General features: G+C 31.6%; 4 protein-coding genes and 1 long non-coding RNA gene across 5 annotated transcripts in view; 4 read left to right on the top strand and 1 right to left on the bottom strand.

The window, feature by feature from the left end:
- Positions 7-1,293, top strand: LOC104736761. The gene is made up of 4 exons (XR_759627.2): positions 7-110; positions 217-295; positions 667-748; positions 850-1,293. It is a non-coding gene; the product is annotated as an uncharacterized LOC104736761 (long non-coding RNA).
- On the top strand, positions 3,244-4,798 carry LOC104736760 (mitogen-activated protein kinase kinase 2-like). Its single transcript, XM_010456814.1, has one exon. The coding sequence runs from the start codon at positions 3,746-3,748 to the stop codon at positions 4,709-4,711; it is 966 nt and encodes a 321-aa protein (XP_010455116.1). The 5' UTR covers positions 3,244-3,745; the 3' UTR covers positions 4,712-4,798.
- LOC104736759 (peroxisomal adenine nucleotide carrier 2) lies at positions 4,928-6,891 on the bottom strand. Its single transcript, XM_010456812.2, has 5 exons — positions 6,610-6,891; positions 6,134-6,365; positions 5,875-6,021; positions 5,624-5,781; positions 4,928-5,490 (listed from the first exon to the last, which is right to left on the bottom strand). Exons 1-5 carry the CDS (start codon positions 6,756-6,758, stop codon positions 5,205-5,207), a joined length of 972 nt encoding a protein of 323 aa, XP_010455114.1. The 5' UTR covers positions 6,759-6,891; the 3' UTR covers positions 4,928-5,204.
- On the top strand, positions 7,200-9,594 carry LOC109128358 (probable polygalacturonase At3g15720). The gene is made up of 10 exons (XM_019234565.1): positions 7,200-7,214; positions 7,422-7,541; positions 7,669-7,806; positions 7,897-8,040; positions 8,127-8,156; positions 8,260-8,467; positions 8,690-8,771; positions 8,941-9,049; positions 9,147-9,263; positions 9,355-9,594. Exons 1-10 carry the CDS (start codon positions 7,200-7,202, stop codon positions 9,592-9,594), a joined length of 1,203 nt encoding a protein of 400 aa, XP_019090110.1.
- LOC104738245 (mitochondrial Rho GTPase 1-like) overlaps positions 11,724-13,260 on the top strand; it is a 9,224-nt gene continuing 7,687 nt past the window's right edge. The window contains exons 1-4 of the mRNA XM_010458448.2: positions 11,724-11,867; positions 12,124-12,351; positions 12,713-12,845; positions 12,987-13,136. Coding sequence (XP_010456750.1) covers positions 12,131-12,351; positions 12,713-12,845; positions 12,987-13,136 — 504 coding nt within the window. The 5' untranslated portion in view covers positions 11,724-11,867; positions 12,124-12,130. The remainder of the gene's footprint in view (positions 11,868-12,123; positions 12,352-12,712; positions 12,846-12,986; positions 13,137-13,260) is intronic.

Raw genomic sequence — 13,260 nt, 5'->3', positions numbered from 1 at the left:
TATACAAAAGCTCAAATGGGGCTTATGGGTCATCCACAAGCTCTTGCTAGCAGGCATTTATGGGATGATATTCTTCATGTACAACTCGAAGTGGAGAGAGAGACTACCCGGTAAATACATCGACCCCTCCCATCTTCCTTATGGTTGCATAAGCCAATAGTTTTTCAACGGGTTCTGTTACTCATCCCATGTGTTTTTTATATTCTGTTTTGACAGCAAGACCTGCGTTCTACAAGTACATAAGTTACTCATCCCATCTTACTACAAGCGTGGTGATTATGTTCCTGGACTCAAGGTCAGCTTTTGAATCTTCTTATTTGTTTTAAGGATTGATGTGAGAGTTTTAAGATGAGGGAGGAGAAGTTTGGTTGGCTTATATTATCTTTGAGCAAATGGATTAGTTTCATTTCCTGAATCACATGAAGTTCCTAGTTTTCCATATAGAAAACAGGTAGTATGTTAGCAACTTGGTACTACAGAGCTCTTTCATTCGCTAGCCTTTCACTTTAGAGATGTAATGAAAATCATTAGTCGATAATGATGTCATGGTCCTCTATTGTTAACAGATTCATGGTGCATTATTACTGTAATCTTTCGTTTGATGTTTCTTCCCTTCTTTGCTTTCATGACTGTAATCTTAAATGATGCGTTCCTTCTTTCTTGTAGAACGAAACTTTCAATGGACATTACAAGAAAGCCCGAAGGTTTTGGTTTTAAAACTGCAGGGATTTGATTTTTAAAACTACAGGTTCTGTTTTTGTTCCAACAGGTTTTGGTTTTGAAAACTGCAGTTAATACTTTCTGGTTTTGGTTTTTAAAACTGCAGGTTCTGTTTTTTTCTTCTTGCAGGTTTTGGTTTTGGAAACTGCAGTTTCTGTTTTGAATACTTTCAGGTTTTGGATTCACTGGTGTTTTCAGGCTGCCTCTAGTTGATGGTTGCAGATTGTTGGACCGTTTAGTTTCAGAGTGGAGTCTGGAATTCAGATTGATCTGAAGAATGGAGCTAACCCCGTGACTGTAGATAAGACAGTATTTGCTATGGAATATGCTATTCAAGTGCTTGCTTCTGCCAAGGCTGTTGCTTGGTTCTCCCACAACAGAAAGAATTCATGGTTGAGCTTCGTTTCTTTGAGATATAGTATCAGGACTTTCCACTCAAAATGTCTAGCTTGATCCTATGAAGATTGTAGTCGTCTTGCAGAGAAGTAAATAGACAATGTTTGATTTTTTTTTCAGTTTCTTATGTTAAACAGAAGAATGATTTAATAGAAGGGAAGTTTACATCTTACATTATTTCACTATATCTTTATTCTAAGAACACCATAATTAGTTCTCCCATTTTTTTTACCTATGATATCTAACATTATTTTCACTATATATTTAATCTAAGAACACAAAAAAAAGTTCTCCCATTAATGATGCCCTAATATTACTTTTTATTTTATATGTGGAAATATTGTCTAATGATTTTTTATTTTTGTTAAAATTGGTTTGATGATTATTATTGTTAAATTAGGTTACAGTATTAGAAGAAAGCAAGCGCCATGCACGAGTGGGGACGGCGAATGTGATTTATGTTGTGTTCGAACAAGTGATATATACTTTGGTAAATGTATTAGTCGCAAATGTCATTGTTTGGTTAAGACTGAAATAATCTAATCAATATATGTATCCGCTAAAAATATTATAATAACCTAATTTTAAAGAAATATAATTACATCTTTAACAATTTACGAAAGAGGAGCAACGAAACAAGTTTAGAAGTCCATAAACTGTTATCAATATTGAATAAATGGTTGATCATGTATGATGTATTCCCTCTGTTAGTTATTAATCTCATTTCTAAAAAAAGGTTCCAAAATAGAATTTTTAAAGGTTCTATAAAATATTTATAATTAGTTATTACTGATAGAAATTGTAAATTATAGTAAAAATAATAATTTATCATATGTCTAAAAATTAGTTAATTAGGCACACAGAGATTATTTATATAAAGTGAGTTATTTACTCTTTCTCTCTCCTTATGAATCCAGTTTCTAGTAACAATATTTTCTTCAAAGTTATAGATTTTTTAAGTCTTATATGCAATCTTTATTCGTTACTAACTTACTACTGATGAATTGTAAATTATTTTAAAAACAGTATATCATCATCGATTTAGAATTATAGAAAATTAATGCATCTATACTATTAAAGCATGAGTACTCATAGACCAAATTTTGGACCATGAATTTATTTTGATAGTTTTAAAATAAAATGGTTAGTAATCAGTAATTGTACATATATTAGTATATAATTCTCTAATCTTTCAAATTAAATCGGATACCCGCGGGTTATTTAATACCCAATTAATGACCCGATTTTCTATAACAATATATTTTTTATTTAGTAAATCAACGATAATCTTAACTAAATCTTAATCGGTTAGAATATTTAATTAAAGAAAACATATACATCGAAATTAAATAAGGAAAACATTTAAATACATAATAAATCAAATCTAAATTTCTGATTATTTATAAACGTTTTAGAAAAAAATGAAAAAAAATACATTTAATATCTGTGCATATTTTTCCTCACAGTTTTAGGAAAAAATAAATAAATACAGTTTAATTTTAAAAAGCAATTTAAAATAAAAATGAGATTACCTTAAAAGGTTTTTAAAAATAGTAAAGTATTTATTATAGCCTTAATAATATAAATTTAATTAATATATAAGATTGTGAAATTAATAAAAATCAGTTCAAATTTATTTTAATATATATAGATATATATATATAATCAACTTAATTGTAAATACTCTCTAAAACACAAGATATGCAAGAAATATCTTTAAAAAGATTTTATGTAACTAATATATTTTGTAATCATAAAGAAAAGTAATATATATTTATGAAAATAAACTATTTCATGGATTACACTTGTTGTTTAAGAAAAATTATAAAAAAAAAATATTTTTAAAAAACAAAAAAAGAAGCAAAGAAATTTCAATTTATAATTGTATTTCTAAATAGTACTTACCCTAAAATAAGTATTTAAACTCTAAAATTCAATAATTAAAATTGATTGACTATATTGTATTACTATATATTTATGCAAAATTGAATATTCATAAGTAGTTTTTTAATTTATTTACTATGAACAAATCTTCTCTTGCATAAGGAAATAAATTCTATGTTAAAAAATGTGATAAAAGCACAAATTCTCTTTTAGTTATGTTCTTACAAATTTTAACCTCGGCTTTAAGGAATCGATCTTAATCTACATATATACTATTTAACTATTAACATTAGAGAAAAGATATAGGAAACCAAAGAAAAAAACGTTCCGATCGCAGGGCCCAAAAGAAAAAAAGAAGAAGCAGCCAATGACCGCTCGGTAGCATCGAAGAACGTATTAAATGCAAGATCTTCTCCGTAGAGCCAACCACTCGACCCTAGAAGTTTCCTTTTTTTTCTAGTACCAACAAGTCAACAACAACCCCTCAACCCTAAAAGTTTCCTTTTCTCTCTCTCGTTTTGCAACATCACAAAGAAAGTAAATATTGAGAGGTCACCGACTTGAAGTCTTGAACCCTAACTCTATAAATAAAAACTATAAGTTCCAATTCTCTTCACCAAAATTGCCATTCAATTGTTCTCTCGCTGCAGCTTCAGTTTTCTCGAGTGTCGCACAATTTCGTGAAAGGTTCTAATTAGCTCGTTAATTTCGAATTTGAAGAACACAACTCTGTTGTATTGAAAAGATGGAACCAAACGAAGAATTCGTGAAGGTTTTAGGTAAAGGTGCTTATAGCTATGTTGATCTCGTCAAGTACACAAGAACCGACGGCTCTTCGTTTCACGCCGCCGTTAAGAGCTGGAACGAAGAAGACTCTCTCCGTAAAGAGATTAAGATTCTTTCCGAACTCAGAAGATGTCCGAGAATCGTGCAATTCTTTGGTGAAGATTTGGAACAAGGTTTCGACTGTGAAGGAAACAAGGTCTACAAGTTGCTTCTTGAATACGCATCCGTAGGGAGTTTAAGAGCTTTCATGGACACATTCAAAGATAGAAAATTACCAGACTTGATGATCAGAGACTTCACGCGGATGATTCTCGAAGGCTTGGTATCGATTCACGGACACGGTTATGTTCATTGTGATCTGAAGCCAGATAATCTCCTTGTCTTCCCTAGTGGAGATTCTTACGAGTTGAAGATTTCTGATTTTGGACTCTCATTAGAAGTCGGAAAAGTTCCTAACCACTGGAAACCCTATTGGCCGTTTGTTGGAACGCCTTATTACATGCCGCCAGAGTCTCTACGCGATGGTGCTGCCAAGAAAACCATAGATCTGTGGTCATTAGGGTGTTTAGTGTTGGAGATGTATATGGGTAAGATGCCATGGCCATGGGTTGTATACGCTGATCTTGTGCATATGCTCTTGAATGGTAATGCTCCAGAGATTCCAGAGAGTTTGCCTTACGATGCAAGGGAGTTTATTCAAACGTGTTTCGCAAGGAATCCTGAGGATAGGGGTAGCGCCTTTGAGCTACTGTCGTATCAGTTTTTGCATCCAGAAGAGACGTTCGATTTCGTCTTCGTTACGGCTGAAGGTGAAGTTGAAAATCAACCGACAGAACAAATATGGAAATTGAAGAGTTTTCCATCTAAGCCTCTACAGTTTAAGAAAATCCTGAATAAGTTCTTGAGGTTGCATAGTGTCTTCTGAAACTATATGTGCTTAATTTTTACTTCGTTACTTTTGTAATCAGATCAAGCTACTACATTATGATGCAAATATAGATATCTGTCTCTGAATCTGTTTATAACTACTACATTTTCTATCATTAGTTTTTTAATTCGAAGAATTTGTTGTATATCTGGCTCTTTGATCTATATCAGCATATCTTTGTCTCTCTATATGTAGTTCAAAAATCAAACTTAGTGAAAAAATATCTCATAGGGCATGTTCAATATCATTGTCATATGAACACCTACACACAGATCTTCATTTTTATTACGACTGAAGAAAACAAACATAACTACACAATAACCAGAAAATCTCTAAGCCCAGAAACTCAATCTGGCCAACAACAAGGAAGCTTTATGCGGACCTACAATCAGATCTTTACTAAAACAATCAATTGTTCTTGAAAACGAGAAACACTACAATACTTGCCTGTTCGATAATCCTTCAGTACAGACCGCCAAACCAAAGTCTTTTACTCTTGCTTGGCCTTTAACCTACCCTTTGTGACAAACAGAGTTCTTATTGCTAGAATAAAAATCCATGTGGTTGCTGTGATTTTCTCCTTGATCATTAGTAGCAACGCCGAGCTCAGAACTGTCTTTAATATCTGAGCCTGCAAGCCTTTAAAGAACCCTAGGACCCCTTCCTTTTTCCATATAGCACAGATTACCCCGGGAATCGTTTTCTTGATTCTTTTCCGGGGCTTCTTTGCTTCATATTCCTTGGAGTCATCTGCTGCTTGAATCATCACCTTACACCTACAAAACCCATGAATGTATGTATATATATATATATATATATCAATATCCCCCCCTAGAAAGAGTCTGGATCAATAATACACAGCTGTAAAATTTTGAGACTTGAGTAATTCACAGGAAGCTAATAATGTACCTGATTGCTGGATATGTGATGACGGTGGCAGCACTTTTTGAGACCGCACCTAACACGAACGCCATAAAGGCAGAGAGGACTACAGGGGAAGAATCTTTATTGGCTTTTGCATTTCTTTTTTCAAGGAGGTTCTGTTTCAGCTGATCAAACACTGTATACTACAAAAGAGAAGCTCACTTTTCAGCTAGTCACATTAATTTGGAGAGTAAATATGAAGATTGGTGAATTGAAATGACAATAGTATATGGTACCTGAATCGCTGGATTAGAGGTCAACAAAAGAGAGATCCCAAGACCATCAAATGCATTTCCCCATGAACCGTCGGTTAAGGTCTTCCACAACCCTTTAGATTTTCCAAACTCGCTTGTTTGCATCCTAGATGAAGCTGTATCTAGAGGCTACACAAAACAAAGAAGTTGAAGTTACTATATATGCATACATACAGAAGATAAAGAACACAGAGACAGAAACAAGTAGCAGAGGTGTGAGTGGAAAAAAAAAGAAACGTACTTGGGTCAAAAGGGAGGTACAAGCACCAGCAGCAGCAGCAATGAGGAGATTGGCCTTAGTACCAATAGACTTGGAACCAATCCTTTGAGAATGCAACCTCTTGAAATAGCTATAACTATAGAAGTAGATGAAGGAGGAAATGAAAGACTGCAGATTCTTAGTCCCTAGGCCTTGATACAAGGATAGAACATTTCCTGATGAGATTGCTTCCCAAAACACATCTGTAAGGTATCTGATGAACCCCCACACACAAAAAAAAAAAAAAAAAAAAAAAAAAAAAAAAAAAAAAAAAAAAANAACTTTTAGATAACGATTACTCTCGAAAAAGAAAAACTCAATCTTTTGAAACAAACAAACTTAACCCAGGTCTAAGTTACGATCGAATCGAGACGAGGATCAATCAACATAGAAGAAACCAAAAAACCTAATCTAAAAAAAAAAGACCGATTTAATCAATTCAGCACGATCGAAGAGACCTGTATTTCTGCTGACCGCGAACACGAATCTCAGCCTGGAACTTGGATTTACAGGTATCAAGAGGGTATAGAATGGTGGTGCTGAGAAGCGATCCAACGGCTCCGGATGTGGCTTCGGAGATTGATTCCAAATCCAAATCAACACCCATATCTTCCTTCTTCGTTCTCACGAATCGAATTCAAGATGTGAAGAAGCGAGAGAGAGGTATGGGATCATAATAATAATAATGCTCTGTTCCGTCTTGGGATTTTAAACCAAAGCCGTGTGTTTTGTTTTGTTTTGTTTTGTTTTAGCGATGTTGACATCATCACTCGTTTCGTTTTCTTGGTTCAGTAGTCGGTCAAATGTAAGAATTCTACTAAAGTCGGGCCACGTGGTTTTCATGTTTCAAAAAACCGGCTCCGGCCAAATGTAATTCGAAATGGTTCAAACCGGATTAAATGCAGTTTTGAATGACAAAAGAAAGCCCAATTTTAACTTGAATAGTACAAGAAAAATATGAAGAACAAGACCTAAATTAACATTTAAGGAAGCAAATGATTTAAGCACAATTTAGATTTATTCTAAGTCAAGGGTCAAGATCGAGAATATGCATGATTCGGATGTATGCAGATTCACATAATTGTGTATATATATGTGATGGAAACATATTCATACCTACACTATCTAAAGTAATACTTATATATTCAATAGATTTTTCATCATCTCTATTTCACAATGGTATAGATCAAAAATACACTTTTTACTTGTATTTGTTTGCTACTTATATTATTTATGAGTATGACATTCTTCTTTTTCTTTTGTGTTTTAGGAAATCATATTACATCTATCGATGTTGATAATTTTCCTATGTTTTGGTCTTGTAAATGGCCAAAATTACAACGTACTTGATTTTGGTGCTATAGGAGACGGTCAAACCGATGATTCAATGGTAATTTTTTTTTTGTTTCTCTTTCTTTCCAATATATAACTTTTTTTTCCTTCTTAAATCTGATTTATTAATATTTTCAAAACTATTATTATTTTCATTTTTAATGAATTAATTAATTATATTACAGGCTTTTGTACAAGCATGGAATGCTACATGTAGAGGGGAAGAAAACAATAATACACTTGTTATTCCCTCTGGACAAACATTTTTACTCCAACCTATTAAGTTCAATGGCCCATGTAAATCTACCTCCATCAAAATTCAGGTTTGTAGACAATCCATTAAATTATGATTAATTGAACTGTGATTAAATTATGAGCCTCAATAAAATTTGCTTTTATTTATTTATTTGAAGTTGGATGGTGTCATCATTGCACCTAGCAACATCAAAGCATGGTCCAACCCCAAATCTCAAATGTGGATTAGTTTTTCATCAGTATTTGGTCTAATAGTAGATGGTTCAGGAAAGATCGATGGTGGTGGTTCATCCTTTTGGGAGGTAAAAAAAATTAATATATCATATTTTCTAATACTTATTAATATATTTTTATTTATTATTCAAGATTATGATATTTTGTTTTTCAGCTTAATCTCACGGCTTCTCAACGACCTACAGTGAGTATATCAAATTTACTATACATTTTTTGCGTGATTTTTTTTCTGTTTATAATCGCCATAATTGTTCTTATACAAACACTATATTTTTTCTTGCGTGTAGGCATTACATATTAATAAATGTAATAATCTCACTATAAACGGAATTTCCTCGATTAATAGTCCAAAAACCCATTTATCAATCAAATCATGCAATTATGTTGCAATATCAAAAATAAACCTTTTGGCTCCTGAAACAAGTCCCAACACAGATGGAATTGATATACAAAACTCGACCAATATCAACATATTTGACTCTACAATTCAAACAGGCATGTACATAGTTATATATCATTTAAATATTTTATTAATATATGACTATCGCAAAAAATAAATAAATTATAGTAGTTTTTAATTAACGGATTGTTAAACCACTAATTTATAATAGCGTTATGATTTATTTCTTTGTTATTTTTATGGTAAAAATTAGTTTTTAAATTCTTACGAGTGTGTATGGCATAACAATCTTTTGAATTCAATCCTTGAATTCTCAGGAGATGATTGTATAGCAATCAAAACAGGAAGTTTCAATATCAACATCACACAAATTAATTGTGGACCTGGTCATGGAATAAGGTAATTCCTGATATTAATTAAATTTATTGAATGACACCATTACTATTAATTATATTTATAAGTTTTTCTTGTAAAAAAATAATATACCTATATTAAAAGTGATTGAACTTGGTGCACAAAAAAATACACAAAACCGATGTTAAATTGATTTTATGTAATTGGATAATAGTGTGGGAAGTTTAGGAGCCGATGGAGCAAATGATGCAGTTAGTGGTGTTCAAGTGACACATTGTACTTTTAACAGAACGATGAATGGAGCTAGAATAAAGACTTGGGAGGTTTTTTTTTTTTTTTTCTTCTATACTTATTATTTACAAATTAATATAATAAATATTTCAATATATATTTTGAATTGAATCTTAATTTTGATTATAGGGTGGTCAGGGATATGCAAGAAACATAAGTTTTGAGAACATTACGCTCATAAATGCAAAAAATCCAATTATAATCGACCAACAATATATTGATAAAGGACGTCATAATGCAAAAGAGGTAAATTTTATAATAGATAAATATTCTACATATATATATAGTTTTGAAAGTATGAATAAATTTTGAAAATGTATGTATTTATGTTTATTAGGATTCAGCCGTGGCAATTAGCAATATAAAATATGTTGGCTTTCATGGAACAACATTAAATGAAGATGCTATAACGCTGAAGTGTAGTGTCACCACATCTTGCAAAAACGTTGTTATGGATGATAATAACATTACAATGGAAAATGGAAAAACACCTAAAGTTCATTGCGAAAATGTTGAAGGAGAGTCTGATGGTAGCGATTTGTTGCGTGACTGCTTTAAAAGTAATAATACGTCTTAGTTAATTATACAATGTATTTTATTGTCCACATTTTATTTTATTGTAAAACAATGTATTTTTGTTTGTTAACTATATAAATCAATACATTGTCGTTTATCTTTTTTTTCATAAAAAAAATCAATCAATACAAACAAAATTATGTTGTGTGTTTAGGATAGATCTTGGTTTATGTTGCTTTTAGTTGTCGTTGATTTAGTTGTATATAATTTTAGGATTTCTAAAAAGTAATTTTTATTGTTATAATAAGAAAATTCTAACACATATTAATTATAGAATTTTCCAATAAAATATTTTCTAAAAAATAAATATTTACCTGAAAGTTTCATAAGAAATAAAAAAGAGTTTACTATTTACAGTTTTTTCATTAATAAATTTAAATTAAAGACACATGTTTTATGTAGTTACTTTTGAATTTGTTAATACTATCCTTTATATATTATCGTGCTCATTATTATTTCTTATTTATTCACTAAAATTGTATATATTTACTTTACATGTTATATGAATATCCAAACCATAATACTATTTCAAGTCAGAGGTCTATTTGAATCCTTTTATAGCACATGATAAAAGACGATTATGATGGACTAAATATAAACCTATTGATATCAAAGAATTTGTTGTCATGAAGATCAAAACTAAAGAAAAACACATGAGAGTAAGTATGTCGAAGATGGTATAATTTTTTAAGGTAAAACCGATCAGTTATTTTGTGTCGTCTTAATAATCAATATTCTAATTATAAATATGTCGACCAGTTTATAGTGGAGAACCGAATTGACACTAAATTCCAAAAGTCTCGATTTGGTTGAATTTCGTTTTCGATTGTTTAAAAACGGATCAAACAATTTAAATCGTGATCAACACAACCTATTAATATTACAATGAAAACTTCAATCAATTAACATTGAACGATAAAAAGAACTGAAGGATGATATATAAATAACACTATTTGAATAACACTATTATAGTGTTATCAATTTCAACCTATTATAGTGTTATTTCAATTCAATAACACTATCTTATGCATGGTGAAATCAATGATTGAATAATAATAAATTATATTTAGATTTGGATTCTATAAAAATCCGTAATCAAATTTTAGTTTTTTTTTAAACCCGTTTTTATTAATTCTCATGTCCAAACCGATTTTTAGTTTCCCCAATTTGATTTTCTCTTTCTCATCCTTTGAAAAAATTTAGAATAATTACTTTATATAGATATATTTTTTCTTTGTTTGTATATTCTATAATAAGATGTGATTCTAAATGTGAGCCAACAAATATTTCAAAATTTAGAAAGTCAAAATAATTTCATCATGTTTACACACTCCATAAAATCTTTTGATACATTGTACATATAAACTTTTCATAGGAATTAATCCTAGCTTGGTAGTTAATAATGAGTTATGAAATTCATATATATGACCCTGGTGAAGACTTTTAAGACTTTCAAAGCATTTAAAAGCATTTTATTTACCAATCAGATTTTTATGACTTTTTTATTTTTTAAAGTTTTAATAGCCACTTTAATTTTTTCCCCATTATTTTCCATCTTTTTTAAAAGCTTCAAAATGACGCTTTAAAACTAACAAATTTAAAAAAACTTTTTTTTCTTCCTCTATCATAATTCAAAACTCTTTATAAATTTATATATATTTTTGTACAAACTTTTTTTTACAGATTAATTATCAGCATTTTTTTCTCTTTCTTTTGACATCCACTTCTCTTCACAAATTTATTATTTTTATCATCACTTTTATATTTTCTTACAATTTTGTTATTAATAAAATTATAGTCACAACTTTTAAAGTTTTTTTTTAACAATCAGATTTTAACTGTTAAAGTATTTACAGCCAAAATCTCTATAGTCAAATTTTATATAGCCAAAATTTTACAGTCAAATTTGCTACAGCCTCAAATAACAGTTGTTAGGCCTATAAGAGCAACTCACTGATCGTACAAGACATTCTAGTCAAATACAAAAATGTTACTAAATATTCAAAATAAAAATTCCTTTTAAATAAAAACTACTTAATAAAAAAAAAAAACAGTACTTGGTTATTACGGAAATACCTACCAGTAGAATAATCATATTCACAGACAAAAGTTAAAAAAAAAAAAAAAAGCTTACTAATTTTTCTCCTCCTTCCCGGCAAATCGTCACCGCCACATTTCTCCCCAAAGGCAGAATCTAGGGTTTTGTTTTCTAAGGGTTTTTTATAATCTTCTTCGTAGCTTCTCTCCTTCTTTATCTCTCAATCTCCAGTTTAGGTTATTTCTCGTTTCCTTTTATCGAAATTTTGTATCTTTAGATTAGTAGCTTTGCTTCTCGTTGATGTTACTCTCTCTCTCTCTCTCTCTCTCTCTCTCTCTCTCTCTCTCTCTCTCTCTCTCTCTATTGCTGTATTCGTCACGATCTTCTTCTCTTTTGATGCTCACGTTTCTGGGTTTTTTTATATAGTCTTTGTCTCAAACTCGTCAATCTTTGTACTTGATTCCTGATTTGGAGCCTCTCTAATTGTTGCAGTTTTGAGATGGCGAGGTACTCAGCTGGTACGGTTGATTGTCCTGGTTCACCCAAATCTGTACGAATCGTTGTGGTTGGTGATAAGGGCACTGGGAAATCAAGCTTGATTGTGGCTGCAGCTACAGATGCTTTCTCTCCCAATGTCCCTCCTGTTTTGCCTGATACCAAGTTACCTGCTGAATTCTTCCCTGACAATATACCCGTCACCATTGTCGACACTTCCTCCAAGTATGTGTATATATATATATATATATAATAAGCTCACTGCATTGCTGCTAGATTGTTTCTCTTTTGGATTAAGGTTACTTTGAAGGAAAACGATCGATGCTAGTTTTAGATAAATGATGTGGCTTTTGGTGACTGCTGAGGAATTTAACCTTGTGTTTAGGCTTTTTTACACTATGAATGAACCGGGAAGGATACTATTAGCTCAAAATTCTTTATTTTTGTCTTTGGGATAGAGCACTGTGAAAACTGTTTAGCTACTGTTTGCAGTGTTCCGAAAGAAGGGTGTAGGATATTCTTGCGTTGACAGCTTTGTTTAGGTTCTTGAAGTATCTTTTGATGTTTTTGTTCGTTATGTGTTCAGGCCAGAAGATAGGGACATGGTTGCTGAGGAGTTGAAGCGCGCAGATGCAGTAGTTTTGACATATGCCTGTGATCGACCTGAGACTCTCGACCGGTTAAGTGAATACTGGCTTCCAGAGCTTCGGCGATTAGAGGTTTGTTTCTCCTCTCCCTATTTTCAGTTTGCTCATGTCAATCTTGCTATGGTTAGAAGGTGTGCAGTATCTTATCTATTGATCATATCATTGTCCTCGTGCTAGAAAGTTTAAAGATTTTCTTGTGATCTTTTTGAACAGGTAAAAATTCCTATTATAGTAGCAGGGTGTAAGCTTGACTTCAGAGACGACAATAACCAGGTCAGCCTCGAACAAGTGATGTCACCTATAATGCAGCAGTTTCGGGAGATAGAGACATGTATCGAGTGTTCTGCCCTCAAGCAACTCCAGGTTTCATGGCTTCTCTATTCCTCTTGAGATGTAATATATTCTTAGTTAAAACATGGCATAAATATTAGTCTGAGGTAGTTTAGGCATGTGATTCTCTTACTAAGAAATTTTAAGGACACTAGAT

The sequence above is a fragment of the Camelina sativa genome, chromosome 13, assembly GCF_000633955.1.
Source record: "Camelina sativa cultivar DH55 chromosome 13, Cs, whole genome shotgun sequence".
In the NCBI taxonomy this organism is placed as follows: Eukaryota; Viridiplantae; Streptophyta; class Magnoliopsida; order Brassicales; family Brassicaceae; genus Camelina; species Camelina sativa.
This window is presented reverse-complemented; position numbering and strand designations above follow the sequence as displayed.

Excerpts from the sequence above, each read along its gene's own strand:
- LOC104736760 (XM_010456814.1), top strand. The coding sequence starts at position 3,746 with ATGGAACCAAACGAAGAATTCGTGAAGGTTTTAGGTAAAGGTGCTTAT.
- LOC104736759 (XM_010456812.2), bottom strand. The coding sequence starts at position 6,758 with ATGGGTGTTGATTTGGATTTGGAATCAATCTCCGAAGCCACATCCGGA. Across the intron at positions 6,366-6,609 it reads CGCGGTCAGCAGAAATACAG|ATACCTTACAGATGTGTTTT; the intron begins GTCTCTTCGATC and ends GGGGTTCATCAG. Across the intron at positions 6,022-6,133 it reads GTACCTCCCTTTTGACCCAA|CCTCTAGATACAGCTTCATC; the intron begins GTACGTTTCTTT and ends TGTTTTGTGTAG.
- LOC109128358 (XM_019234565.1), top strand. Across the intron at positions 8,468-8,689 it reads TGACTCTACAATTCAAACAG|GAGATGATTGTATAGCAATC; the intron begins GCATGTACATAG and ends TTGAATTCTCAG. Across the intron at positions 8,772-8,940 it reads GGACCTGGTCATGGAATAAG|TGTGGGAAGTTTAGGAGCCG; the intron begins GTAATTCCTGAT and ends ATTGGATAATAG.